General features: G+C 50.5%; 1 protein-coding gene across 1 annotated transcript in view; it reads right to left on the reverse strand.

Moving 5' to 3' along the window:
• Window positions 1-26,743, reverse strand: part of CACNA1G (calcium voltage-gated channel subunit alpha1 G) — a 91,988-nt gene that overhangs the window by 58,570 nt on the left and 6,675 nt on the right. Inside the window, exons 3-13 of the mRNA XM_026046744.1 lie at window positions 26,584-26,681; window positions 24,445-24,604; window positions 22,813-23,104; window positions 22,218-22,310; window positions 19,488-20,286; window positions 19,363-19,407; window positions 17,796-18,148; window positions 4,108-4,259; window positions 3,370-3,555; window positions 2,136-2,250; window positions 1,636-1,791 (exon numbers count right to left, since the gene is read on the reverse strand). Coding sequence (XP_025902529.1) covers window positions 1,636-1,791; window positions 2,136-2,250; window positions 3,370-3,555; window positions 4,108-4,259; window positions 17,796-18,148; window positions 19,363-19,407; window positions 19,488-20,286; window positions 22,218-22,310; window positions 22,813-23,104; window positions 24,445-24,604; window positions 26,584-26,681 — 2,449 coding nt within the window. The remainder of the gene's footprint in view (window positions 1-1,635; window positions 1,792-2,135; window positions 2,251-3,369; window positions 3,556-4,107; window positions 4,260-17,795; window positions 18,149-19,362; window positions 19,408-19,487; window positions 20,287-22,217; window positions 22,311-22,812; window positions 23,105-24,444; window positions 24,605-26,583; window positions 26,682-26,743) is intronic.

Here is a 26,743-nt window from a genome sequence, read left to right on the forward strand (position 1 = left end):
GCGGATTGAGGAGAGACAGCCGAGGAGCCGGCAGATAACGCCGGCAGCCCCGGGCTCGCGTTTCGGCCCTGAAATCCGACAGAGAATGGAAATAAAACAAGTCTAATGCAGCAAGGGTCAAGTGCCGCGGCTGTGCACGGAGCCCCGCTGTCCTGTCATCACGTTCCAGCCTTCTGGAGGAGCGGCGAGACCACGGCGTACTGGGGGCACGGTGGGAAGAGTGTTATTAAAACGCTATTAGAAAAGCTGGAGATACAAAATAGCTCTGTGATTGCACTGCAATCGGAGTCACAAGTCACATAAATCTGATACACGTTCCTTGAAACTGCTGGGGAGATGAAATTACAGCCCCGCAAGCAGGGAGGAATTTGGACTGAGGGACCTGCCTGGGCTTCCACTCTCTGCAAGTGGTGGTGAAGGAGCAGCAGGGCAGTCTGGACCACCGTGCCAGCCCCTGTCCCACCACAGGGTGAGCTGGAAGCAAACGTGTGAGTACAAGGAGCCGCTGCATCCGCAGGCTCCGTCATCACCGGCCAACAAGGAGCTCCTCGGCTCCTCCTGCTCCGACACGGGAACGTGATGCTCTTCGGGAAAGCCCAATGGCAACCTTCCTCTTCCACTGAGAGGCCATGGGAGGTGATTTACGGAGAGAAACACCCACAGCGAGAACAATTAGAAACCAAATCACGAACAAGGAGTGAGAGGAGTCCCCACGATTCAGCCCTGCGCTGCACTTTGGTCCCTGCGCACAGCAACCCACCACGGGGCAACATCACGATGGACAAGAGGCAAAGCTCAAATGACACGTGGTCACCCCAGCACACTGCAAACGAACGAACAGGAAGGATCAGACACACTGTGTGAAGGCACAGGAAGGGCTGGAGAGCAGCGCTCGGTTCCGTTTACCTCTGGAGAGCCTGGGCAGCGTATAAAGGTGCCCTCTGTCCCTCTACACGGAGGATTTTGCCCAACTGGGCAGGTTGTGCAGAGAGTTGGGCAGTCACAGCCCTCACTCTGGACACTTGCTGACACATTCATTCCTTCCCTTAGGATGACAGTACAATGAGAAGGAAGATTGGCGCTGGACCAAAGCCCCCTGTGAAACCTTGCAGGAATCCAGGCTGCTCCGTGGAGATTCCCAGCCCGAGGAAGCAGCAGCAGAGACTAGAAATGAAGTAGGTTACACCGTGCAGAGCACTGCAGTGCTGGGAAGGGGAAGAGCGCTGCCAGCACGTACCATCAAAGAGGTAATCCCAGCGCTAAGCTCCCGGCAGCCTGCACCACTTTTCAGGAGGGGCTTTTAATCTAGCTCCCAAACGCAGCAAAACCTGTTTCAAAGACCCTGTCACAGCAGTTCCTCCATCAGCAGGGACTGACTCACCGCTAAAGTCGAGTGTTGTATTAATGCTAACAATGCTTTTCATTTAAGCTCAGTTAAAGGGCTTGGTGTATTAAATTGTGCCTTGGTTAAGAAGGAGGAAGGAAAAAAAAAAGAAAAAAAAAAAGAGACGACCTAATAATTTTCTCCAGCTCTTTTCTTGTATCACTGTTATAAATGTTTCATAAATCATATGCCAGGACACAGAAACTCTGAAATTTCAGAAGAAAACAAAGGTATGAGCAGCAGGACTTTACCTCAGTCTGGAAGCCCTCGACCAGGATGGCCACGAGCAGGTTAAAGAGGACGTAATTCCCAAAGGTCATGAGAGCAATGAAGTAGAGAGCAGCCCAGGAAGAGGTGGACGCCATGCCGTTGTACAGGACTTTGTTCCAGTCTTCCTGGGTCAAGATCTGTGGAGAGAGGGCATCATCAGTCAAAGGAAGACACCCAAGGAAAACAAGCCTGACTGGATATCTGAGTTTGGGATGGGCAGAGGTTCCAGTCAAGACAAACACTTTTCAGGGTATCCATCACAACCATAACTACGTATTTGGAGACAACATGGCCCATTAGAAGTTTGTCCTCCTTCTCACCCAAAAGATAAGGCAGAAAGAGGCTCTGGAGGATAAATCTGGCCCACTATCCGACTCAGAGCAGAGACAGGGCAGCGAATGCCTCCTGCACCACCCCAGGTACCAATCCCGTCCAAAGCATCACGATGCCAACCGGTACCAAGGCGATTTCCATTTTGTACCTGGAAAACCGTGACAATGGCCCACAGCAGGGAATCAAAGTTCTTCCTGTCCGGCAGGGTGTCACCGTCTCGCTCCGAAGCAAACTTACAGCCGAAGAGGTGCATCCCCAGGATGCTGCAGGTGAGAGAAAGCAAGGGCTGAACAGAAGATGACAGTAAAAAAAAAATAAAATAAAGCAAAAATCATACAGCAGGGCTTAATATGATTCTAGATTTCAGCTGTGCTTTTTTTATTCTTTGTTTTTTTAAGATGAATCATTTGTTCGCTAAAAAATGCGCGACGAGATCACGCAAACCAATTGTGAATTTGGGTCAAATCTGTCAAACAGTTTCAGCCAGAAAGTATGTCTGTGCCTTCTTTTTCTTCTTTGTTTTTTAAGTCAAAACATTTCGTTTCAACATTTTCTAAACAAAATGTTTTGACTTTCTGTTTTGCAATGACACATTTTCAGCAAAATGTGTCTAAATTGAATTAGAAAGACCAAAAGGGGTTCTGTGAAGTGCCTGAATAAAACGCATCAGGTGACCCGAGATAACTTTTTTCCATTTTGACAAGAAAATGCAATACCTTTCCTTTTAGACTGGTGCTAAAAGAATAATTTGTTCTCCCCAGCTTTTGGCCAGTAACCTGAATAATCAAATTATTCACAGCTCTACTCAGCATCATGGCAGCAAATGGTGTTTTGGTGTGGAGAGCTGCACTGGGTAAAGAAACATTATTCCATGGAGGAGACTGTCTTCCCTCAGCCTGCTCAGCAGCAAAGCTGCAGCGAGTTGGCTATTATAAAAAGACACGCTCTTTTCAATATCAAGACCAAAATTCAAATATTTGGGACCAGTTCAAGTCTATTTCTAATATTTCCACTGCAGAACTTCTCTTATCAAAGGAAGAAGCCATGAAGAGCAGGACCACCATCACAGAACAGGATGCAGACAGAAACCAACTTCATTTTTAGGAATATTGCCCTATCCCTGGCAGTATTTTTAGCACAAGGCTTTCTGCTGGCCCAGAAGTATCAGAGTGGCTGTCTTGGGATGATATCAAGGAATCATCCAGCTGAAAGAAGCTCCTTGCAGATCGCCTTGCAGAGATCAACGTCTCATTTGGCCAGAGCTGCGCGAGTTTAATCAGGGCAGCAAGCCCATCACCACTGCTGGCCAGCAAGGTCATTCCTGGGAATGTTTAGCTCATGAGTCCATCTTGCTTTCTTCTCAGTATTCCCCAAACCCTCACCTGAAGATGAAGATGAAGAGCATCAGCAACATGCAGAAGGTGGCCACGTTGTCCATGGTCTTCATGAGGACGACGAGCTGGCGCTGAAGGGCCGGCATGAAGCGGACCAGCTTCAAGACTCGCATGAGCCGAAACGTCCGCAGGACTGAAAGCCCCCCGCCTTGCTGGCCCACGATCTCCCAGACGCTGAGGGGAAAAGAGGCATCATGGAATGACAAGGGTGAAGCTCAGAGGGGAAAAATTGGAAAGCAGAAGTCATCCCAGGCTGAGATGCACTGCCAGCACCTCCTGGAAGCTGAAGGAGCTCCAGAGCTGCCAAGAGCAGAGGCCTCTGAAGCATCCAAATCAGTGCCTACAGCTGCAGGTGCTTTGCACATGCCAAGCAACCAGACAACTACTTAGTTGGACACTGATTGCATGGGATCCCAGACTTTCCCAAGCTTTCCCTAGGCTCTTCCTTGTCCCTGGATTCAGATTCTAGACTTTCCCAGGACAGTTAGACTGGCAGTTTTGTGCTTGGGCTCCTCTCTAAAACCACCACAAAACAACCTCAAGGATATATTTTAGATGCTTGTGTGTGTGCGCGCACATGTCTGTGTGGGCGTACATGGACTAATTTACAGCAAATAAGTAAAAAGCGTCATCGGAAGTCATTTATACTCATTCTCCACTACCTTGCATTTTAATTAAACATTTAAATGAAGGGGGAAACACGTAGAGAAAGTCCCGTGCCTGTACCTAATCACCACAATGATCCCATCAAAGATGTTGTATGGATTCTTAATGTAGCCAAAAGGACCGTAAACGAGGACTTTCAACAGCATCTCCAGGGCAAAGAGGCTTGTGAAGACGATGTTGCTGATCTCCAGGGCATTGGTAAGCTCCTCTGGCTGGGGAGAGGACAAGAGGGAAGCAAAAAGGTAACCAAGACAGCTCTATTAGGCAAACGTACACTTGGAAACAGAGCAACACCAAACATCTTAATGCAGAAGCATCGGTGCCAACTGTGTAACAGGAAAGTGGCAATAGCAAACAAACCCCAGGAGAGAGAAGATAAGAAAGCTACTGTTTAAGGTTTAGATACCCATTAGGGATTGAAGAGGGAAATCCAGACACGGACTTGGTGCTAATCACTGCTTTAGCACCACGGCAGGAGGTTTGTGTAGAACTGTCGTGTGCAGAGTCTTAATGCTTTCATAGCCTCCATCCCAGTGCTCCTTATGTACAAGGGGAGGCTGAAATGCTTTCTCTGATAAGATACTAAATAAAAAAAAAAATGCAAGCTTGAAATTATCAAAAGCCTCGATAAGATTTTCAAAAGCAGTTGGTGATTTTAGGTACTTCAACTGCAATGCCTTGGAAAACCTGATAATCAGGAAGCCCAGAAGTGCTGCTGAGAAAAGGGCCCGATCCTAGTATTTTAAACTGGTAAATTAAAAATAGAGGTATGAAAAAAAAAGGAAAAAACCACCCCACAAACAGACTTCCAGAAGACCTAAATTAATACCTTTCATGTTTTTCTACCATATTTCACAGAGGGCTCCCAACAATGCCTCCAGACAGCAAGCGCTGCGCTTTCCATGGCAGGTGGGCGTGCATTATTGGAAAACATATGGCAGAAGATAAGAAATGGTGGTGTAGCCTGTTCAGGATCATACCCTCAGTCAGCAGCAAAGACAGGAACTGAATTTCTAATACCAGAGTCATTCTCCTAATTCAACCCCCCTAACGTACATGCAGCTTCATGGGTCTGCTTAAAAGCTGCATTAAAAATAGAGAGCATCATCCTGCTGAGAGATGGCCGCGGGGTCAGGCTGACCGTATTGATGCTCCTCAAGACACAGTGGGTTGAAACAGTTTGCAGAACACCCGAAACACATCAGGTACTTGATTCTACTTCTACGTAGTAGTTTAGCACTTAATTTCTGTGAATACTTATCTAAATTTCCATAGGTAACCACTTTAACCACTCGCATCTTTAGACACCCAGATACTACGGTGCTTTGCAGCCAGCTTGGCAAGTGCAGGCACCACAGGGGAGCAACAACCCCAAGCAATACGGGACACCCACGGATGAGCTCCTCACCGCTCCCACTGACTCATGGGGCTAAAATGATTTGCGGCCAGAAAGCAGCAGGGAGAAGAGCTTCCCCAAACCTGCCAGGACCCGCTGTAGCACAAGCTGCAGAGCTGGACGTGGGTCGTCCCAGTCCCAACCCAGCACCCGGAGAGAAGGGTGATGCAAGGATATCACCATCACCTGGCTCGTTGCATCAGCGATTGCGTTTCAGAGCACCAAGAAACCATAGTAACCAAAGGTTTCGCAAATATGTGCTGTACATATAGAGAAAACCACCTGGGCATTTAATTCTTTGGGTTTTCAAGCACCAAAGCCCCCGGGCACAGCCTTCCAGACCCTGTTAGCTTGAGTTCCTCCAGCCTGGCAGCAGGGTTACTCCGCAGACGGAGACCTAAACCCTCTGGACATCATCTAAACACTGCAGAGTGGTCCCTGGGGCCTGACGCTGATGCTGGTGGGGGGTAAAGCCTAAGCTAGCAAGGGGGAAATGGGAGCATTGAAAAGGAAAAATTACAGACAGAAAATGGTTCAAGTGCTTCCTGGGTCTCGAACATCCCAATGTAATATCACATTTTGGAAAAATAAGGAAGATAAAACCACAATAGAGACTCCCTGCTAAAAAAAAAAAAAAAAAAAAAAAAAAACACCAAAACAACAACAACAAAAAACCAATAAGTTTTACAAAAGGAGGGAAAGCAGAAAGAGAAGCCAGAGGCAAAGAAAATAAAAGGTTTAAATCAATTAAAGTCCAAGCACATGTGGGTTTACACAGGTTGCTCCCACCAAGGAGCAGATCCCTCTGACATACTCGACACACAGTCCCCGTTGCCTCCCTGCGGATCGAGGTTAAAGCGCTCCAGCACTCCAGCTCAGGATATTAAACACAGCTATAGCTTAAAATTACAAACATATGGGAGCACCCAGAGATGAGGCAGCAAATGGGCCACGAATAAGTCACGTTGCACCTCAGGCCAACCTGAAATACCTGGAAGTCACCACATTAGTCACCGAGAACACCAACTCACTCCTAATGGCAGGAGCCGGGCGCAGGCTGCGCTGCTCTTACCGTGGTGACAGCCACGCAGGTGGGGAAGGAAACTCCTCCCTGGGAGCTCTCCTGCTTGTCCCCATTGCCACCAACAAACAGGGCACAGCAGCTGCAATCAGCTCGGCCAGACCTGGTGATGAGCATGTCCCAGCATGAGTCCCACTGTCCCCAGTCTCACCAGCACAACGTGCTTGTAGACTTCTATGCGCCAGCAAAAAGGAGTATCTTCTTCCGGCAGGACAAGCCACCGCCTCACCAGCCAAGGTGTCAATTTTGCATTAAGAAACTGGATTAATGCAATTCTGCTCTTACCAAGCGCCTTCTGCTTGAAGCTTTGCTGGGCCTTGTAAATCCAGGTGGAAACGGTTGTCATGGCACAGGTGGGTGAGGAGGCGCACACGGAGCAGGACTTGCACCCACAATGTTCCTAAGTGCTCCCAGCCACGCCTAACTGGCAGGGATCCCACCGGGAGGGGACGGCATCTCCAGTTGGGAATGGAGGTTCAACCCCACCCCAAGACAGCTCTGATAACCCCAGCTACAAGATTTCCAAGAAGATCTATCTATCTATATACACAGCATTGAACATCCTTCTGCCTTGGAAAGATCACAAGCACGTCAGAAAAATCTCTCCTTACACATCATGAAAATACAGCATGAAAATAGGTTTCCCGTCCCATGGGAATTAACGTCGTCGTCCCATCCCCAGCACGGATGAGGAGCTTCAGATGTAGTTAACTGCAGCTCTTAGTCTCCGAGATGCTGAGAGCGCCCTGCTCCGCTCCAGCCCGCATTCCCTTATCCATTTGCTCTCTTCTATAAATCAACCGAAATTAAAAAATATAAATAAAAGTCAGCTCAGAGAACATGGAACTTTCCGTTCCCAAAACGTTCAAATGGATGTTTCAAATATTTCAGCATACTTCAATAGCGGGCTGGATTTTTTTTTTTTTTTTTTTTTTTTTTTGGAGGGGGTTGTTTTAAACACAGAGTTCACTGTTCCCCTCCTAAGAGCAATTTTGACAAATTGCTCTTTTCTGACAATAACCACCTGAGCAAAACCACGGAGCTGCTCTCGGCAGCACAGACCTGGAGGAGTCGGAGTTTCCCGATCCAGCTCTGATGCAGCCGACACCTTTCCCACCAAGTACCCCAACCTCAGGGGGCAACTTCTTCTTGCCCAAGCAATAGGGATGAGGAACCAGCACTGGCTTTGTGTGCATGGCCGCTAATGAGCCCTGCAGAGACCTGCAGGTGCCAGCAAGGACCCTATTTATGCAGGTCCACAGGCAGGAACAAGGTGCAGAACGCGGGTGTTTAGTTGCAGCACGACACTCCCTGCTCACCAGTTTTGTTGGAGGACATCTGCCATAGATTACAATTCCCCATTAACTACAGCTTCTGCTAATTCCCTCGTCAGCAGCAGCAGGGACTAATTAAAAGGAAAGCTTGCTATGATTAAACAACTCGCACCCCGGACAAGCGAGACACAAGTGTGATTCAGCTGCGGCACGAAACACTGGCTCCAGAATTTTGCCTCCAGAATATCTGGACACGCAGCTGTAGCGTCCTGGATAAATCATTCCCTGTTTAGCTCCGTGTTGGAAAGCGTCCACTAGTTGACGTACCCAACGGGATGCTGACAGGCGCTGGCAGCCTGTAAACTCCAGGAGACGGAGTGGCATCACCCGCCAAGGCTCTTGTCACCAGGATGGTCCAGGGGCACCTCTGAGCAAGAGACAGGCAAGGGAAGAACATCTCATTGCTAAACGTTGCCTCGAGGTGTTCCTCAGAGCGAGACCAACACCTTGCCCTTTTTCAGCACTCGGAAATAGGCTGCAAGGCATTTTATTTATTTATTTATCCAAAACTCAGGAGCAGCTCTTGAGCAACGGTGCAGTTGGTGGCAGCAGCTCTGTGCTTCATTTGTACCCAGGGAGGAGATGGCAGAGCATGGTGCTCCATTCTGCCAGGCAAGTGCAGGGCTCCAAAGTGGCTTCTGAGCAAGCAAGGCTGAAGGGAACAAGTGGGGAAACGTCCCACAAAAAGAGAAAGACCAAGGCTGAATTCCTTTAAAGCATCAGTTGAGGTGGTCCATAGCCCTACTGGATGGTGAAACGCTGCCCAGCACCCTGGCATGCGTCTCGGGGAGCTCCTTGCTCCCTCTTGCACCTTGGGGTTGGCGTTGATGAAGGCTGGTGAACTCACGAAGCTCCTGGGACACAAAGAGCTCTTTCCTTCCCTCTTCCTATCCCAGACAGGGAGCTTCAAGCCACGAGAATCCTGGTCTCCCCTTGCCCCAGGAGAGCTGAACATAAGTGTTAATACTCCCAAGAGATCTCTTTTCTATCTTGCTAACAAAAAATACCTAAGTTCAAAAGATTTCTGTCTTGCCACAGTTCTAACGTCCAGAGGGGGCAACTGGCCAAAGGGAGGTCCCTGCTGATCCCAAGGGCTCCGCTTCCGAGCAAGCGCATCCAGGAGGCCACGCAAACTTCTCGACCCTTCAGACAACTGCAGAAGAAATCCTCCTGAAATCATTGCCATGGCAACGAAGGAAAAATGCCACAGGAGGAAAGTAACGACCTCAGCTATTTCTCAGGAAACACCGATATTTTACTGAGTCATCACTTGTAGATTTTTTTTTTTTTAATATACATACCTAGGAAAAAAAATCAAACAGGACCCACAAACATGAGATTTGTCCTGCTCCTCAAGCTGACCTGGCTCTTCATCTGCTCCAGGTTTTTAATTAACGGTTCTATCAATTCAGTCAGTCTGTGAGAAGGAGCAAAGGAGAAATGGGTGACATGAGGTTAAGACCACGCAGTCCTCCTGCTGCGCTCTCCAACTGGGCAAACATCTCATTAAAGCTGCTCGTCACCTCAGCTTGCTCCCTGGCTTCCAAGGGCTGGGAATCACCACTGGCACCTTCCTCTGCCAACCTGCCGGAGCCAAGAGCCAATCCTACCTAACCAGGTAAACCACAACCCTTCATGGCTCGGCTACCAGCAGGGCTTTTGCCCCAGAAATCACCTTGCCCGGCCATGCTTTGCTTTCAAGTTTCATTGCTCTGTCCTGCCGTTGGCCAACAAGTCTTCTAATGGCCACGTCCTTCACACAATCCCACATTTTCTTTTATTTCCCCTGGCCCTGGGTGTCCATCGTGGCCCCGAGGAGCTTTGGGAGGATGACCATAGCTGTCAGCTCTGCTCCTGCTGGCCCCCCGACGAAGTTAGGCCGACTTGAGAATCTCTGTTGAGCTACAGCCATCCAAAACCCCACTTCAATCCCCTTCAGTAAATATAACTCCTCTTAGCTACAGAGCCGCTTGCTCTTTTATAAATAGAAACTCAATCCACACATATTTTCAGCAGTGACATTCATTGTCTTTGAGGCTCCTTAAAAGGAGCTGAGCGTTAGCTATTGTCTTGGGCCCGGCCGCTCCAACCTGAGCTCCGCTTAATCAGCTCCTGATACACTGATACGCTTGCTCCACTGATCCTTTGCCAAATCGGTTCAAAGGAAAAAGTTATCCCCTTGGAAAACAACTCGGAAAGCGGCAGGACTGCAGCAGCTCTCATTCTTCTCCTCTTGAATTGCCTCCGTCCCCTGTGCTCTTCACCCATCCTGACACCAGGCTGAAGGGTATCGTTGCATCGACCTCAAGCACGCACTTCCAGAAGAGTCTGGACTTCATCTCTCATTAATTCCATGTTCCCGCTGGCTCCACCTTCCCAGCCCAGCGTGGTGGTATATGGAAAGGGCAGCGTGCTCTTTGCTGTGCAGGCTGGGGAAAAAGCACTGCTGTGAAGTTCAGGATTTATAGCCATTTATACAAAGAAAATGACTTTGACAGACAACTGAACAAGACCCGTTTCATCCCAGCATGACATGGGAAAGGGAGATTTTGTTATAGACTGAATAGAGCCTGAATATTTGATGCCACAGCAAGCAATACTGCAAGAAAGAGAGTAAAGCAGCTTTCAGTTCAGAGAAACCAGAGCTCTGCACTCGAGAGGAACTCCCCTTCTGCCGGGTCCTCTACTCTCTCCCAATTTCTCGTATTCCTCCTCATTATAGTTAACATCCGTTGCTTTCTGACCTCAGCCCTTCACAAGGAAGGAGTCCGATTCCCATGGATGTGGTACCGTGCAGGACAGCGTGGCTTTCTCCTCCACCAGCTTGTCCTGCCCTTGCAGCCCATGGCTAAGCTTCCCAGTGCTGCAGCATCATGAGGTGCTCCTGCTGCCTCTTTTCCACCAGAAAGGCCCCAAACAGGGTGCAAATCTGGGAAAACACACAGCCAGGGACACTCCAGGGAGCCACTGTGGCCGGCCAGCCCAGAAGGGACCTGTCGTGAATTATCCTTGCCCGGGAGCCATAAATATCCCCGGTAAACCACGCTCTCCTCCCAGCCCTTGGGCTATGTTTTCTTTACTGCTCTCAGGAGGCACGGCAGATATTCTTGCTTGAACTCCTTATCTCTCTCAGCTTGAGATTTCAGGATGAATATTATCCCAGAAAATGCAAGAAAAACATGAACTGGCTCATCCATCTGCCCAGGTTTCGAAGGAGCTTAAGCCGAACAAAAGCTGCATTTCCACTTGGTCACACCTTGTAAGTACTTGAGATTTAAAGCCCTCTATTTCTAGTTAATCTAAACCAAGTTTCAAACTTATCTCCCCATTAGTACTTGAGAAGGTACCAAGGGGAGGGAGCCGCGGGGGAAAGAGAGAATAAGGCTGTCTGTGCTGCACAATTCTGCTGAAACCGGGTTTCTTAGACTGGAAACACTATCTCTAATGCTGACTGACTTCCATGGGGGAAAAGCTGCTTGTTTCCCAGCATCAGCAAAAGAATCATTACAACAAAGAGGGAGAAATCCCACGGACACCAAGGCAACCTGATGGTTTGGGCCACATCCCACTTGTTTTAGGGCTGGGTGGGCTGAGAAGGGGGCTCTGCCAGGACGGATCAACCTCGATGCCAGGACCAGAATCCCACAGAAGCGCTGGGAAAAGCAGAGGGCAGTCGCTTGCAGACGAGCTCAAGCATTTGGTGGTGCAGACTGGGGATGCTGCACAAACGGGGGCTGCTTTTGCCAGCTCGCACCCTGGGGGAACACCTGGGATGATGAGAGACGCGGCAGGAGGAAGCGCCCATCTGCAGCGCGCTGCGATTTTTCACCCTCGCCAGGATGAAGCGGCTTTGGAGCACGCACGTCATTTCGCCGAGACTGCTGCCTGGGCAGAGATAACGTGAGGATGCTGATGGCAGCTGAAGCATCCGCCGCGGCGATAGGATCTGAGGCAGCCCAAGCGTTCCCAGGCTCTGAACAAAATTAACAGGAAAGGATTGACACTTACAGCTTCCCATCCAGGGAGCTGAAGGAAACTTTAGTAGAAGACAGATGTCAAGAAATCCACATAGATTTAGCCCTAAAGCATCCAGAGAGTTGAGTTATCTGACAGAAACTCCACACGTTTTCCTGTTGTGTGAAATCACCCTTAAATTCTCAAAGGATCCAACCTCCAAAGCTAGGATGAAGTCTACTTTACGGGTAGGACCTATTTTTTTTTAAATGCATGAGGGCTCTGGCACCACTTCATTTTGGCACGTTACTCTAGAAGAACACTGTGACCTCGGCAATAAAACCACACCAGCTCCCGCAACACCTCATAGATCCTTCAAAATACCAAGGTGGCTGCATAACCCCCAAGCCAATAAACAGAATTACCCCCAATAACACACAGGGAGCAGGGTGTGAAGTCAGTGCTGAACAGCTCGGATAGGGGGTCAAGTGGATGCTAATAGAAGCTAAGGCTCTAAGAACAGACCCTTAATAAGAGTAATTCCTGGCCGCGCGGGAGCTAAGTGACTAGAGCACGTGCCAATGCGCAGGGCACCTTCCTCCCGTGCAGTCCGAGCTGGGAACTGAAGCTGTCGCTCGGCGCAAGCGGAGCGTTGCAGCCGCCCCCGCGGGAGGGAAAACCTCGCGGCGCTGCCAAAGCTGCCATCGCTCTGCCAGGAGGAGCTGGCACCTGCGGAGGAGCTGCGGGAAGAGTTAGCTGGAAAAGCTGCAAGCGCACCGAGGGGGAAGCGAGATATCTCCAGGGAGAAAAGGTGTATTGCTCGCGGGAAGAGCCCTAGGATCCACGTCCTTAAGGCTTCCATGAATCAAGGTCTAAGGAATTAGTTGCACACTGGCATTCCTCACTTTAGGAACTTTGTCACAGAGGGAGACGGGACTCTCCTGTCTTTGCTGTACACATCACCTGGTGGCACAAGTCTATCAACACCACGCAGATCCCTGGTTAAATGATGTAAATGATGAGCCTGTAGCCTGCGCTCCTCCAAGCCAGTAAATTCTGTAATATCTCTGCACCAACCCTTAACCTCCTCTCTGCAGCACCCGGGATACCTGAAAATTCAACACTTCTAACACCGATTAGGGAAGCTTCCGTGCTCACCAGGCTCTGCTGTGTACATAAAGAGGCACTTTAATCCTTTTCGCCAGGCAGCTTTCCTTAGATGCTTTGGCACAGATGGTTGATATTTTCATGCTGCAGTGGTTATTAGATCGTAATGTTACCAGGGATGACTTTGTGTCAGTTGTGCAGCCATGGGCCCCTGCAGCTTCATGCTCCATGAATCAAGTTCGAGGTACTAATGTGAGCCCAGGCTGCTGGGGAGGCTGCTCATTTGCAACACTGCTGCTTTGTGCATTCATATATTGTGTTGCTATAGATGGTGATGCCCCACTTGTGATCTTCCTGCCAGCTTGCTGTCAGATGTTCTCCTTCCTCACTTCCTTCAAGAATCACCTCCAATGGATTATGTGCTTCTCTCTTCAGGTGCTGTCCCAGAGAGTCATTCACCCTTGCAATCTGTCCAATTTACTTAAAATAAATACATCTCGTTTTTTCTCCTTTTCTTCCTTATTTTTTTTCCCCCCTCCCCAGGTCTAAAGCTGTTTCCTCCTTCCTCCTTTAAAGACAGCAGGGTTTGGGAGCAATCGAGAGCCAGGTCTAGATCCTTAAGCTCCAGCCGTGCCTCTGTAGAGAGGCCAGCGCAGGACCTCCAAGTCTGGATCCTTACGTTATCCCTCTTGTTATGTTAGCAGTGGTGAAACGCTGCAGGGACGGCGGCTGAAATTCAAGCGCTATTTAAAAGGGATATGTAGGGGATAGTTCACACAGTGCGAGTTCAGACAAGGAAAAGCGGAACAGCCGGGCGGCTCAATGCAAACCAGATTTTAAAAACAAAAACAAAACCCCAAGCCCTTCCTTAAGGAAGCCCTCGCTGAATTCCTGCCCCTCTGGAGAAGCCCAACATCACGCCTTGCACTAAGCCTCTGCGTTTCACTCCGAGGAAGGGCTTCAAATAAATAAGTAAAAAGCAGCGTGTTATGGAACACAGTCTGGATTCCTGCCAGGGCTGGGGGGAAAAGCAGTGCAGAAACCCTCTGGTTTTGCAGCAAACTTCCCTCCTGCTCAGTGGCAGCACATGCTTTCCCAAAGCCCTAGCCATTTAGGCCCATATCACTGCAGAGCCTCAGCCTCCCTAAGGCAAATCAGTCAATTGGTTCAACAGTGTATTTAAAACCCCTCGGAGCCTACCTTTAAATCACCTTTATATTTCTCTTTCCAAAGCTAATAGTTTCTACCTGCATTTTGCTTCATCTCTGTAGAAAAACAAGCTATTTAGTCACATTAATAATCCGCAGCAATCTGGTTGTCATTTCCCTGATGGAAAATTTCACACTGCTGCCCAGCAGCAGCGACACGGTGAGTGTTAGATGCACCTAAAGCTGCTCAGATTTCCTCCTGCTAAACCCAGCCGTAGGGAGAAAAGCAAGATTCACAGCCTTCTTCAAGGAGAAGAGACGAGTTAGACACATTCAGAGGTAGCCACCCTTCACATGAAGACAAGAGCCACGTTTCAGCAAGCAAGGCAGCGAGTGCTTTGAGAGGTCACGGCAGAAGGAGCTTAGAGAAACCCCAGGTCCCAAGCTCCATCCCATGGCAGAATATTTGCTGGGAGGGACCTCCCCGTGGAGCGAGTTCTGCAGAGAGGTCTGGAGCAAGAGGTCCCAGGGCAAGAAGGTGAGATGCCTCTTGCTGTATCTAGTCAGCACCCAAAGGGATGGGTCCTCAGCGTGGCAAGAGATACTTGTGGGCGAACCCAAATGAGGCAGGTGGGTGATGGTTTAAATGCACTTCATTTCAGTCCGCCTTCACGTCACCACTCTCTTCTGAAATATCCCAGACCTTCTCTGATAAGTAGGTCTGTTCAGCAACTGATTGTGAAGGCGTTTGAGTCTTCTAGGCATGTTCCATGCAGAAAGGCAGGTCTCTCCAGGGTGCCTGGCCCAAGGCAAGGTGCAAAGCCTGCAGAGGAGCACGCTTCCATGGGGCTACGAGAGGGAACTTGGTGGCCTAGCCCAAGTTTTGAAGTCCAGGATGATCTGCAGGTCTCAGAGCTGATTGATTCCCTCCCAAAACCACCAAGGAACCATGGTGGACACAACCCTCCTCTTCCTCCTGCTATACCAAGCACCAGACATCCTCCCTCATCCACACCAGCTGATAATATATATCAGCTCTCCCTATACTGCAAGATGCTTTTGAAAGACCACTGGAAAATACATCCTGAAGTTATTTATACCAGTAAGGCTTGGTGTGTCCAGGGCAAGCTGGTGTGAAAGGCCCCAGAGGTAAAAAACATCCATTAAATAAGTAGAGAAATCAACACAGAAATGCAGAGTCAAGCACACAGCAAACTCCCTCATTTCTCCCCAAACCATGAGCCAAGGAAGACAAATGTGGTGAGCTTGAGCACTTGCACTTTCAGGAAAGGCTCTCCTAAAAGCAAAATCACATGTTCCAGTGTTTATAATCTCTGCAGAAAGGCCCCATCCAGCATTTCTCCACTCTAATTCCTGCTCTCATAACTGTCAGATTAGGAAACCGCAGACTAGAAGCCTCTCGAGTTGACAGAAAAACACTTCTCTGCTCCCTGCCGCCACTTTAAGCAGACGAACTAATAAAAACAAGCTCTGCTATTCACTCCAAATGCCTGCAAGAAAGGAATCTGGTGCAGTAGTAGTTTCAAAACAGCATCAAGGAAAGCAGCCACCCACAGTGCCTGGAATCCCCCCACACTTATCAGCTCCCTTCACCTTGCTCCCCAAAAACGCCACGGCAATCTGCCTCTTCCTGGAATATCTACCTGCTCGCTGGGATATCACCACTGGACAAGGCAGAGGCCAGGAGCCTCCTGCCATGTTTCCTCCAGGAAAAGGCAGGAAAGACATTTTGTCTTCAAGGTGTTTTTACTTAAAACCTTGATGACAGCAGTGCCTGGTGGTGAGAAGGCTGAGGACCCAGTGCCCTGGATGAATGTGACACCTTGGCTTAAAAATAGGTAGGGTCTGTGATGGCCTCACACTGCTGCAGCCTGGAGGCACCTGCCATCCCCATGCTGCTTGCAGTGCTGGGTGAGGACCGACCTTGTGCAAGCTTGGTGTGCATGGAGCTGCCAAGGAGACCTGCTCAAGGTGTCTTTTCTTGGGAACCCACCGCCAGTTTGGCAGTTGGCCATCAATGGGAGGGCAAAGTTGGCTGCACGTTGTGTCCTGTAGTCTGGGCACAGAGCTTGCACAGGCAGGTCCTCCAGGGGCTTCTCACCATGGGCACTAACCCTTGGAGAAACACAGTGAAACCCAGCAGCAATAACACGGCTCCAGATGTGGCACATCGGCTCCCACCTTTCATCTAGCCAAGGGAGGAACAGAAACGTTGATCCGTGTCTGCCACCCACCTCCCAAGAGATGATCTCCCTGATCTCATTAAACAAACAAGGAAGCACTAAAGCTTCCTCCCGCACACGGGCGAGCGTTTCCCTGAAAGGTCACCATGTGAAGGTGAAACGGCACCGACAGATGGTACCTGCAGGGCCTCAGCACGCACCTCTGCCCAGCGTGTCCTGGCCACAAGGGTCAGCCAGGCAGGCCACATTAGGACGTCACGGGGATGTGCTGGTCTGATGGGACACGTTTAGCCCAGCAAAGAGGTTGGAGTCTCCCAAGCATTTAGGCATCAATGCATTAATGCCATGGAGGGCACACAGGGATTTGGAGTCATTCTGTGTGGGTCTGCTTGAAGCTGCCCTGCACCAACAGGAGCTGCCTGCAGCAGAGCAAACACCACTGTCTGCAATGGGGAATGACCATGCAACCCCAAAAAAAGCCAGAAAGAGCAAAAAGTAAACAGCAGCGACAAAGACGACAGGAGAGTTCCCAGAAAGTGCTGGTGGTAGGACAGCAACCAGGAGGACGAAGAGCCACCATGTGCAGGAGCATCCCAAGCAGGGACCAGATCCCCTCCTAGAGCCTCCCCGTGACCTCGAGCTGCCCAAGAGGGATGTGCAAGACTCGTGTCCAGGCAAACGGCCTCTTCTCCCCAAATCTGACCGAAGCGCGTGCCAGCAGGAAGCACCCGGTCCTGCCCGCACGCTCCTCTTTACAAGCAAAGCTCCTGCAGTCCTTTAGGAGCCACTTCGAGAGGAATGCTCCCAACTATATCTGTAACTTATATATGGCTATATATAAGGGAAAGATCTGCCAGGTGACAATGGCATGAGAGCCTGGAGTGGAGCAGCCTCGTGCCAGCAAGGACTCGGATCCTTGGACTGGATGGTGCAGCAGAGGACTGGCCTGCGATGAGCCTGTTTTGGATTCTGCAGCGCTCGCTGGGGAGGCAGCAGCATTTGTTACGTCCTCTCCAGGACTGGAAATTCAATAGACTCTGATGGCTGCAGCTGCGCTGACCCCGGCGTGCGCTGCCACGAGCAGCGCTCCTGGGCTGCTGGGGTTGAAACAAAACCTGAGGCAAAACACCAGCTCCTCTGGGCAAACCACGGGCTCCTCTTGTTGGCCTCCTCAGCAGGAGGACCAAAAGGATGTGGTGCCTTCTGCATGTCTCACAGAGGAGAGCATCCTTGGTAGGGCCGGGACATGGGGACACCATGAGGCTGAGCATCTATTTACAAGCTAGAAAGGGGCTTACAGGAGAAAAGAGAGGTTTCCTGCTCCTGCATGTGGCGTAGAAGACCCTTTGCCACTGGTGTCTTCCTTCGATGCCCAGTAGCTCTCACCTCCAACACAGCAAAGCCAAAGGCACCAGGGCTGCCCGGTCAATCCAAGGCTCTGGCACCAAGACAGGCCACATTCCTGAGGCAAAACCACCACCAAGGGCCAAGCTATAGCATCACCGTGCCACGCAGATGCCTTACCTGCTCATGGTACTCAATGCCCATGCTGAGCGTGTTGATGAGGATGGCCACCATGATGCCACGGCCGAAGTATTTGCTGTCCACAATCTTCCGGAAGGTCTCGCACACCACGTGCCAGAAGGCCAGGACCCGGTTCACTTTCTTCACCCGGGCTTTTCCCCGCTGAGGGTCTCTCTGGTCACTGTAGTGGGCGTCCTGTGTGAACTCGTACACGCCGTCGCTGTCCGAGTCGCCCGTCTCGTTGTCCGTGAGCTCCGCGTCGTTGGCCAGCGTCTTGAGGCAGTAGGGGCAGCCGTCGGCACTGCCGGAGCTGCTGTCCAGCTTGGCACAGGGGCTGGAGAGCTTGCATGTACCTGCAACGCCAGCAAGGCACATTCAGGGGAGCCTGAGAAGCTCAGGAGGCAACGGGAGGAACCTTCCAGCCCTTTACGCTCCAAATTGCCCTGGACCTGCCAGATAATTCCTAAGGGGACATGGCTCTGGGCTGAGTGATGCAGCAGCAGCTCTGATGCCCTCAGGAGGGCTCTCATGCAGAGTATGGAGATGGTCTGGCCAGAGGACGTCCCACCAGCAGGGCCAGCACATTAAGGGACACCAGCTCCCCTGGCTAACAATAAAAGTTTGATATTCTCTTAAAAACATTGGCTGCAAGAGGTGGAAGAAGCTATTTACCAAGCACATTCCTGACCCTTCCACAGCAGCAAACATCAGGTTGAGTAAAAACCCAGCACAAAACCATCTCCAAGCCCAGCTCTGTTTAGTTATCTTCCAGTGAGGTTTTGGAAGGGCTGGAGAACTTCAGCTCTTCCCCACAGAGGTCTTGGCTGGAAAGGTTAGAGCCTGCGGTGAGAGAGGCCACTGGGACGGGGGGGACATAACAGCGGAAAGCTTGGCCCAGAAATGCCTCTTGGAGGCTGAGAGAGCTTGAACTAATCCAGGCCGAGCTTCCAAACCTCAGGATGTGGAGGGGAAAAGAGTGTCTTGCGGTGAAGGTATGAAACCCCCAACTTAGGAAAGCTGCATTTGGTTTCTGGCTCTGTTAAAGACTTCCTGAGCAAATCGCTTAGGGTTGATTTTTAATAGTCAGCATCTGTGATTGCCATTGAGAACTTCTGAAAAGCAGACATTTGATCTCTCTGAGCCTCGGGTCCCTCGGAGAGTGGAGCTAAACAGTACTCAAGGGTGTACTGAGAGACCTGGGTCATTTGGATCTGGAAGGTGTCCACGTTTTAGCTCAGCAGCGAGCAGCACAGCTATTGCAAGCCCCCATGTTTTATCTAGGAAAAGACCTGGCCGTTTTGAACGGACTCTGCTTGGCTCCAGGGCTAGTTTGCATCCCTGAGCCCATCCCAGCCTATTTTGCAAGTGCAATGATTTTGGGAGTGCTCCTTGTAATTGCAGAATAAACTGAGGGTGAAGGCAGGGAAGGGAAGAAAGGAAACCCAGCTCATTAGGAACACCAATCTCCCTTGGATTTTTGCGAGCGTGAAGCCTGGGAGGCTGAAAATTCCCCTTATTTTAGCTGTTAGATGCATTTGGTGGGTTAGAAGATCTCTGTTGGCCTTACCTGGAAAGCCATCGCCTTTCTCTGTCACGTGAACTGAGAGGAACCCTGGAAAGATTCAGTGGAAAAAAGAGAAATGAGGATCTCTCGAACACTGGTGGAGGCTGATTCCCAGCCCCAGCACTCACCCGTGCTCTGCGTCTCCAGCAGCTTGTGCATGGTGCTGTAGGGCCCAGGGGGTATGTTAAGGTTGGTTAGGTTGCTGGCCCCAGCACCGACTACAGCCTCTCCCAAGCTCTTCTCCCTCAGCATCTCATGGGAGGTACTCGGGTGCACGGTGGGGTAGACCTTGCTGCCCACCACGTTCTTGGGCATCTCTTCTGGGCTGGGCGAGCTGAGGCCCGCCGGGGCGAGGGACGCCCTGCAGCGGAGCGGCTCGAAGTGGCAGTCGGCGTGGTAGATGCTGTGCACGGACTCCGCGTTGACCGTGGCCGCGCCGGGGCTCGCCGCCGATGGCGGCGGCATGAGCCGGTTGGCGCCGCCGTGAAGCGAGCCGGCGTCCACGTCGCTGATCTCCGGGCTGGCCCGCGGCGCCCGCAGGTTGCCGTTGCCCACGTGGTAGTGATGGTGGTGGTGGTGGTGATGGTGGATGAGGTGGTGCACGGAGGACCTCTTCCTGCGCCGCTGCTTCCCGGCCTGCCGCTCGGCCGCCGCTTTGCTCGCGGGGCTGGCGAGGAAGCCCATGCGCACGCCGGCCACGCGGTACAGCTCCACCAGCTGCTTGCTGCCTTTGCGGGCCACGTACACCAGGTACTTGAGGAGCTCGTCGTAGCAGCTGCCCGGCTCCGAAAAGCTGGCGAGGGTGCTGGCGTTGGACAGGTAGCGCACCCGCTGCTCCTTCATCAGCTGGCTCTCGCGCTGCTTCGTCTCAGAGAACTGCGTGGCTATAACCACCAGGCAGAGGTTGATCATGAAGAAGGAGCCCACCTAAGGGAGCAGATGTGTCAACCATCCAGCTGCTGGGTATTCCCACAGCCCCATCCCGGCTCCAGGGTATTTCCATCCCACAGCCCCATCCCAGCTCCAAGGTATTCTTTCCCCACAGACCCATCCCTGCTCCAGGGTATTCCCATCTCACAGCCCCATCTCAGCTCCAGGGCACTCCCATCCCACAGCTCCATCCTGACTCCAGGGTATTCCCATCTCACAGCCCCATCTCAGCTCCAGGGTATTCCCTTCCCACAGCCCCATGCCTGCTCCAAGGTATTCCCATCCCACAGCTCTAAGCCCAGCAGAGCGCCCTGGGCTTAGCCTGCCAGACAGCCGGAGCTGGCAGAATTTGCAGACAGGAGGTTGTAAGAGCAGAGAGGAGGAAGGACGAGACTCCGCAATCCCAGGCAGCACAAAGGTGCCACAGGGAAGGGGAGAGCAGGTGCCTGGGTTTGACAAAGCCAGAAGCAGTGAAGGAAAAAGTCACCCTTGGGCACTAACCCAGGGAAGGGTGGGAAAGAGGGAAAAATACTCAAGCTGGAGACAAGGATGCGAACGGCAGAGAGGGGAGCCGAGCCACGGAGCAGCCGGCGCTGCCCTGGATTCGGCCACCTCGAGCCCCCTCACCAGGCTCTCCCACGCCCAGGCGCTGCCGAGAGATTATTTTGAGAGGAGATTATTTTGACAAAAGGCTTTTGCTCTTTTAAGAGCTTGTTTTTCTGTCTCTGCAGACAGCAGTTGTAATTATCACAATTAGTGGCATTACGATGAACGCACTGAGCTTTACTGATAGGAGTGGGTTTTTTTTTTTCCTGGCAGTGTGTGGGTAGCTGGTGAGCGGATCCCTTTCCTCTGCTAACAGGATTTGCGGGTTACTGTTATGCAAGGGCATCAGCAGTCTGTATCCACAGCTTTGGGGGGTTGTTTCAACCCAGGGAAGTTCCGTTTCCTGCGGATCCCAGCTTGGATCACAAGGAATAACTAATTTTCCCAGCCTCTGCTAACAGACTATCACACACCACTAATGGTGCTCATGCAGCATCCAAGGAAGCACCGTTTCCCTTCCTCTCTATTGCTCCAGAGAGGCAGAGAATAAGTGACTACTGCCTTTTGCTTTGTTTTTTTGGTTTTTTTTTCCACCCAGAATAGATGAACCAGAAAAAGCAGCATGGGCTAAACAGATTCCTACCTTCTCCTCAGGGTTCAAGTCCTGGTTTGACGAGGGTCAGAAATCCCTGAAATGGTCTAATGGAAGCTGTGCAGCTATTTTGCTGGACTTAGTCCAATTAGACAGGAAGAATGGGACTCATCTCACTTATATCAGCTACATCTGAGTGAGGCACCTAATGATCCTTTAGAGTCAAGAGAGAAATAGGCACATCAAGTCTGCAATGCATCTAATTTATTTTAGATATCTACCTCAAGATGAGATGAATCACCCTTTAAAGCACCTATTTTTCTGCCTTGACGATAAAGGGAGTCTAGACGACGACAAGCTGGTTGCTGTAGCCCTTTCTGCTTGCAAAGACCAACCCCATCATGAGGTCCCTGCACAGAAGCGCTTTGCTGGCTCCCTCGTGGGTGGGCTCAGATGAGGCTGTGAAGTGTGGGTGGGCCGTGGGGACTGATCTGTTCCCTCCTGTCTTAATGTGCTGACAAGGGGGACTGTTTTCCTGGAATGGCCATTCTCCACCGAGGACTCCAGTCAGCCAGGCTACTGGATGGGGGGGCAATTTCAGCCTCCTCCCCATCCAGAGTTCAGAAGCTGATTGGAAAGATTGCCTATCTTTTAAGCGTAAATACAAGGAAGTGATTAAAGCAGGAGAACTTCCAGCAGAGACAGCCAATGGATCGTCTGTTCCTCACTCCACTCTGTGCTTTCCAATGCAGTAGGAGGAAACACCCATTCACAGGATGGGGCAACTCACAATGATGAGGAGGATGAAGTAGATGAAGTTGTAGAAGGAGTGTGCGTCCATGACGAAATACATGATGTCCACCCAGCCCTCCAGCGTGATGACCTGGCAGAGACAGGGAAGGGAACAGAACTCATCAAGGCTCGGGGTAACACCATGGGCACAGGCAACACTTCTCATAGCCAGGTCATACCTGACCTTGGCACCTCGTCTGAGGGCACTACAAGACACTAAGGAGCCAAATCCTTCTCCCATCAATGCCAAGAGCTGCACTGACAGCTGCCCGCAGTGCTGACTCCGTATCCAAGGCCCATCGCTGCGCTTTGCAGAGCGAGGAGCAAGCTCCAGGCTCTGCTCCACACCAGGATGCTCCTGCATAATCAAAGCATTCGGAGCCCGAGGCTTTGTCTGCGGATGCGAGAGAGGCATCTTCAAAGCACACATCAAATTGTCTTCCTGGCATTTCAAGTATGCCGACACTACCACACAGGTGCTGAATCATCTCTGGGAATGGGAGCATACATCCCTGTCACTGGGAACACACGCGTAGCCCCAGCTGGCTGTTTTCCTCCCCAGTGACAGGGGACCGCCTCCCCACAGGGCTCACCTGAAATATCGCAATCCAGGCATAGCCGATGTTATCAAAGTTGATGGCTCCTTTGAAGGGGTTGTGCTCCCCGGCAGAGCAGTTTGTGTAATACTGGTTCCAGTTGACACAGGACGTGTTGGTGGTGTCATTGTAGGAATAATAATCCAGCGTGCACTCGAGGCCTTCTTCCCTGCGCGTGGGGATGCTTCGGCAGTAGCGCATCCCATTCTCGCGGGGCTGGGAGCAGATGAAGGGGTTCTCATCTTCATTCTCCGTCTGGTAGTAGCGCTCCAAGTCCACCGTGTAAGGGCTGGAAAAGTGCACACAGAGCTTGGGTTTGCACACCGATTACGGGCAATCAGCCGTGGTAACAACTGTGACAGCAAGAAGTCTGACGACTTTTATCATGGATGCTAATGCTCTCTTAAGAAATTAACCACGGTTGATTTTTGACCGTGTCAAAGCCCTGCGATGTCCAATGTCGTGGTTCTGGAGCAACCGCTCTGACCTTACCAAGAGCCTCTCTGCTGAGGGCTGCTTCAGTTTTGACTTCAGGGGACTAAGAGCAGCATTTTGCCCAGCAAGGACTGTGAAGTGTTTGCTGCAATAAGGTGGAAATCAGTCAACTTATGCTCATGTATTTTTTTGGATATCTAAGACTGGTTTGGGGAGACTCTGTGTACAAGGATCTCCCAGGCTTGTGAAACCAAAGTCAAGGCCTTCCCTCTGCATTTCACAGTGACTGTTCAGCACAGGATAAGCTATAAATTCCCTCTGAGGGCGGCCTGACAACAGCAACCCATGCAAAAATGCTTTTTGGGGAGATATAACAACCTGTGGCCAGCCAACAACTGGCTTCTTGCTCAGCAAACAGCTATCCCCTTAATGCTGCCAGGACTCCCACTAAAGCTTACAAAGATATTTTTAAGCCTAGTTCAGCCCAGTTAATTCCTGCAGAATTGCCTTTAATACCCTTCAAAGCTCATCTAAGCCCTTGGAATTCTGGTTCAATTAAAGAGCACCCAAACCTGTAGCTCTACTGGATTTCCTCAGTGGTGAATCAGTCCCTTTGCTCTGTTGCCCTGTTATTTAGAGGGGTCTTGCCCCATTAATGAGTCTCCCGCTCCTCTCTGAGGACACAGCCTCTGAGAGGGGTGGCAGTTGATTAGGAAATGAGTGGAAGAGGAGAAAAGCTTCATTGATCCATGCCCAAGAGCCATCCAGACGCAGCAACCTCTCCATGATCCTGACATGTATAAGACAGAGGCTTTGGGGTTGCAGAACTATCAGACCACAGCGTGGATCTAACAGGATCAACACTCAAGAGTCTGCATTGGGAAGTGATCTGTTAAGAGGTGAAAGAGTTTTGAGGACTGACTTTATTTTCCCTCTGTTGGGACAATCACCCCTAATAACAACCAAGAAGCCTGGCAAGTTGGTGTTGTCCTTATGGCTTTTCCAGTCATAAGGACGTTCCTGCTCTATATATGAATAACACTAGATAACAGCGCACCAGTCTTGGGTTGGACATCAACGCATGACAGAGTAGTGTGACCTCTGGTCCCTCCAACATGGGCAGGACATGGATGTGCCCAACCTGGAGACACTTGTGCTGCCCACCCTGCGCAAGGGACCCCGCTGCAGACTCACATGCTGAAGTTCTCGGGTAGGAAGCAGCGGTTCCTGAGCAAACCTGCCCACAGCTGGACTCCCACGATGCCAAAGATGAAGAAGACAAAGAAACAGAGGAGAAGGACATTGCCCAGCATGGGTAGCGTGTCCAAGAGAAGCGTCACCAGAATGCGCATACCTGGAGCAAAGACAAAGCAGACATTAATGAGAATCTTTCCTACTCCAGATATGTCCTTCTACCTCTTTCCTTTCCATGCCCACTCCATGCTTTTCCATCCTCTGACATTCAGATGCCCTCCCATCCACTGTCCCTTCTTCCACTCCCTGTCTCAGTTTCTCCCCTTCTCACAAAGTCTTCTCCAGTCTCCTCTCTCCAGCTGCTCCCATCTTCTCACACTGACCTCTGCCACTGCCCTTGCTCTATCAGATTCCTTTCCTCCTAATATATTAAAATGAAAATTCCCTTCCACTCCTAATTCCTCCCATCTACCCTAAATCCCCTTTCTGCCTTAAAACACAGGGCTTTCTCTGGCAGTTAATTCTCTCAAGTTCAGGAACAGACAGTTCTGTAACAAAGACAAATTGATGGTGACTTCAACTTGACATTTACACACACAGAAAAAAAAATTGATTTCATCTGACGTCTCTGTAATATTCTGCTCGCTTTCTCTCTCCTCCTTTCCCCATCTTCTGCATTCTCTTGCTTGATTACATTGATTTTAATTTAAATAAACCTTTCCTATTGCACCCTTTACTTTGATACTTCAAGATGACTGTTTTTCTCTGTTACCTGATGCTGTCACCTCCTCTATCAGTTTTTTTTTTTCTATTCCTCTGCTGGGGAATAACCACCATGCGTCAACTCCTAATTAACTGAAATGACTTTCTGTGGTTACTGCATTTATCATCATAAAGAACTTTTTTCCCCCTCCCTTCCACCTTACATTTCTCTCCCATTGTAGCTACGTTGCACAGGAGTCAAGATAAATTACCCGGGATTTGAAAATGCATTAAGTGAATTACATCCCCAGTTAGACAGTGGCAGATAAATTCAGCCATCCATCAGTTCAGCAGTGGAAAAAAAAATATTACAAACAGGATTCTGACGCTACCGTAACGATTGAAACAACAGCAGCAGCAGCACACCAGATTAAGTTTAACAGGCAGGATCAGAAAAATAAATAGAGCCCTGGCACCTCCAGCACTGACAGCCAGAATCGAGGCTGATTAGTTCTCATCAGGGCACCGGCTAGTTCAGGTAGGTGAGTGTTCAGCCTGCCATTTAACTGGGCTAATAGCAGTGCTGAATTCGATACCCAGGATTGCAGGGCCAGGCGCACGTTTCTAACGCAGTTGTACTTACACCTAACACACTCAGGCCTTACAGAGAGGGAGTTTATTGCCTGTCTCTCCCAGATCTTAGTGCTGCGCCCAGCACTGTGTCATGGGAATGGCTCCCTGGGAAGGTTGGGAGGGTTTGCAGTGGCACCGGCACCTCTCCGAGCCACGGGCTGAGCCGCAGCTGCCTGTCCAGATGTAGGATCAGGCCACGCCACTGGCCACCAAAGCTGGGTCTGATACCCTCAAGCATGACGGGCTAAGCTAGCAGTGGATGATCTCCTCCCATCCCATCCAGGTTTGTTTTGGAGGCGTTGGGTTGCTTGGACAACCAAGGTTGCTTTCTCCAGGACATCTTGGACCACTGCTACTTCAGCAGAGAGAACCAGGTCTCATTCTGCAGGAGAGGCTGGTGACACAGGACAGTGGGACTGAAGCGGCTCAGACTCCATGTCAGTGCTGCCTGGTGAAGGACGTCAACTCTGACATCTCTACCACCTGCTTCTCTTTGACTTAGTGGCCTCCTAAGACCTTATTAAGAGGATGGGGAAAAAAAAAACAGGAGTGCAACTACAGCACTAGATTTCTTTTTGATTAGTTGCTCATCTCTGATCCCAAAGGTGTCAGAGGGAATATTATTTAAAGTAGGAGAATGTCAGGCCCTAGAAACCAAAGAGCCAAAGTAGGACAACACAACCAGGGTCTGGGTCAACATCTGGGCTGCAATGCAACGTGGGAAGCATCTGCATTTTCTCTGCCCTTTATGGAGCACAGATATAAAAAGTGGTACCAAAAAGGAGGAATAAGGATCCAACTCACTGGGAACTCTGTTAATGGCTCTGAGTGGCCGAAGGACACGGACGGTGCGCACGGCTGAGAAGCTGACGTTCTGCAGGTCCAGGGAGTATTCCAGCATGCTGCGAAGATACAAACACGGAGGAATGTCAAGGATCTTCAGGAAAGAGATTCAGGTTAGATT

Source organism: Nothoprocta perdicaria, unplaced genomic scaffold, assembly GCF_003342845.1.
Source record: "Nothoprocta perdicaria isolate Ctin4 unplaced genomic scaffold, notPer1 scaffold_46, whole genome shotgun sequence".
Classification (NCBI taxonomy): domain Eukaryota; kingdom Metazoa; phylum Chordata; class Aves; order Tinamiformes; family Tinamidae; genus Nothoprocta; species Nothoprocta perdicaria.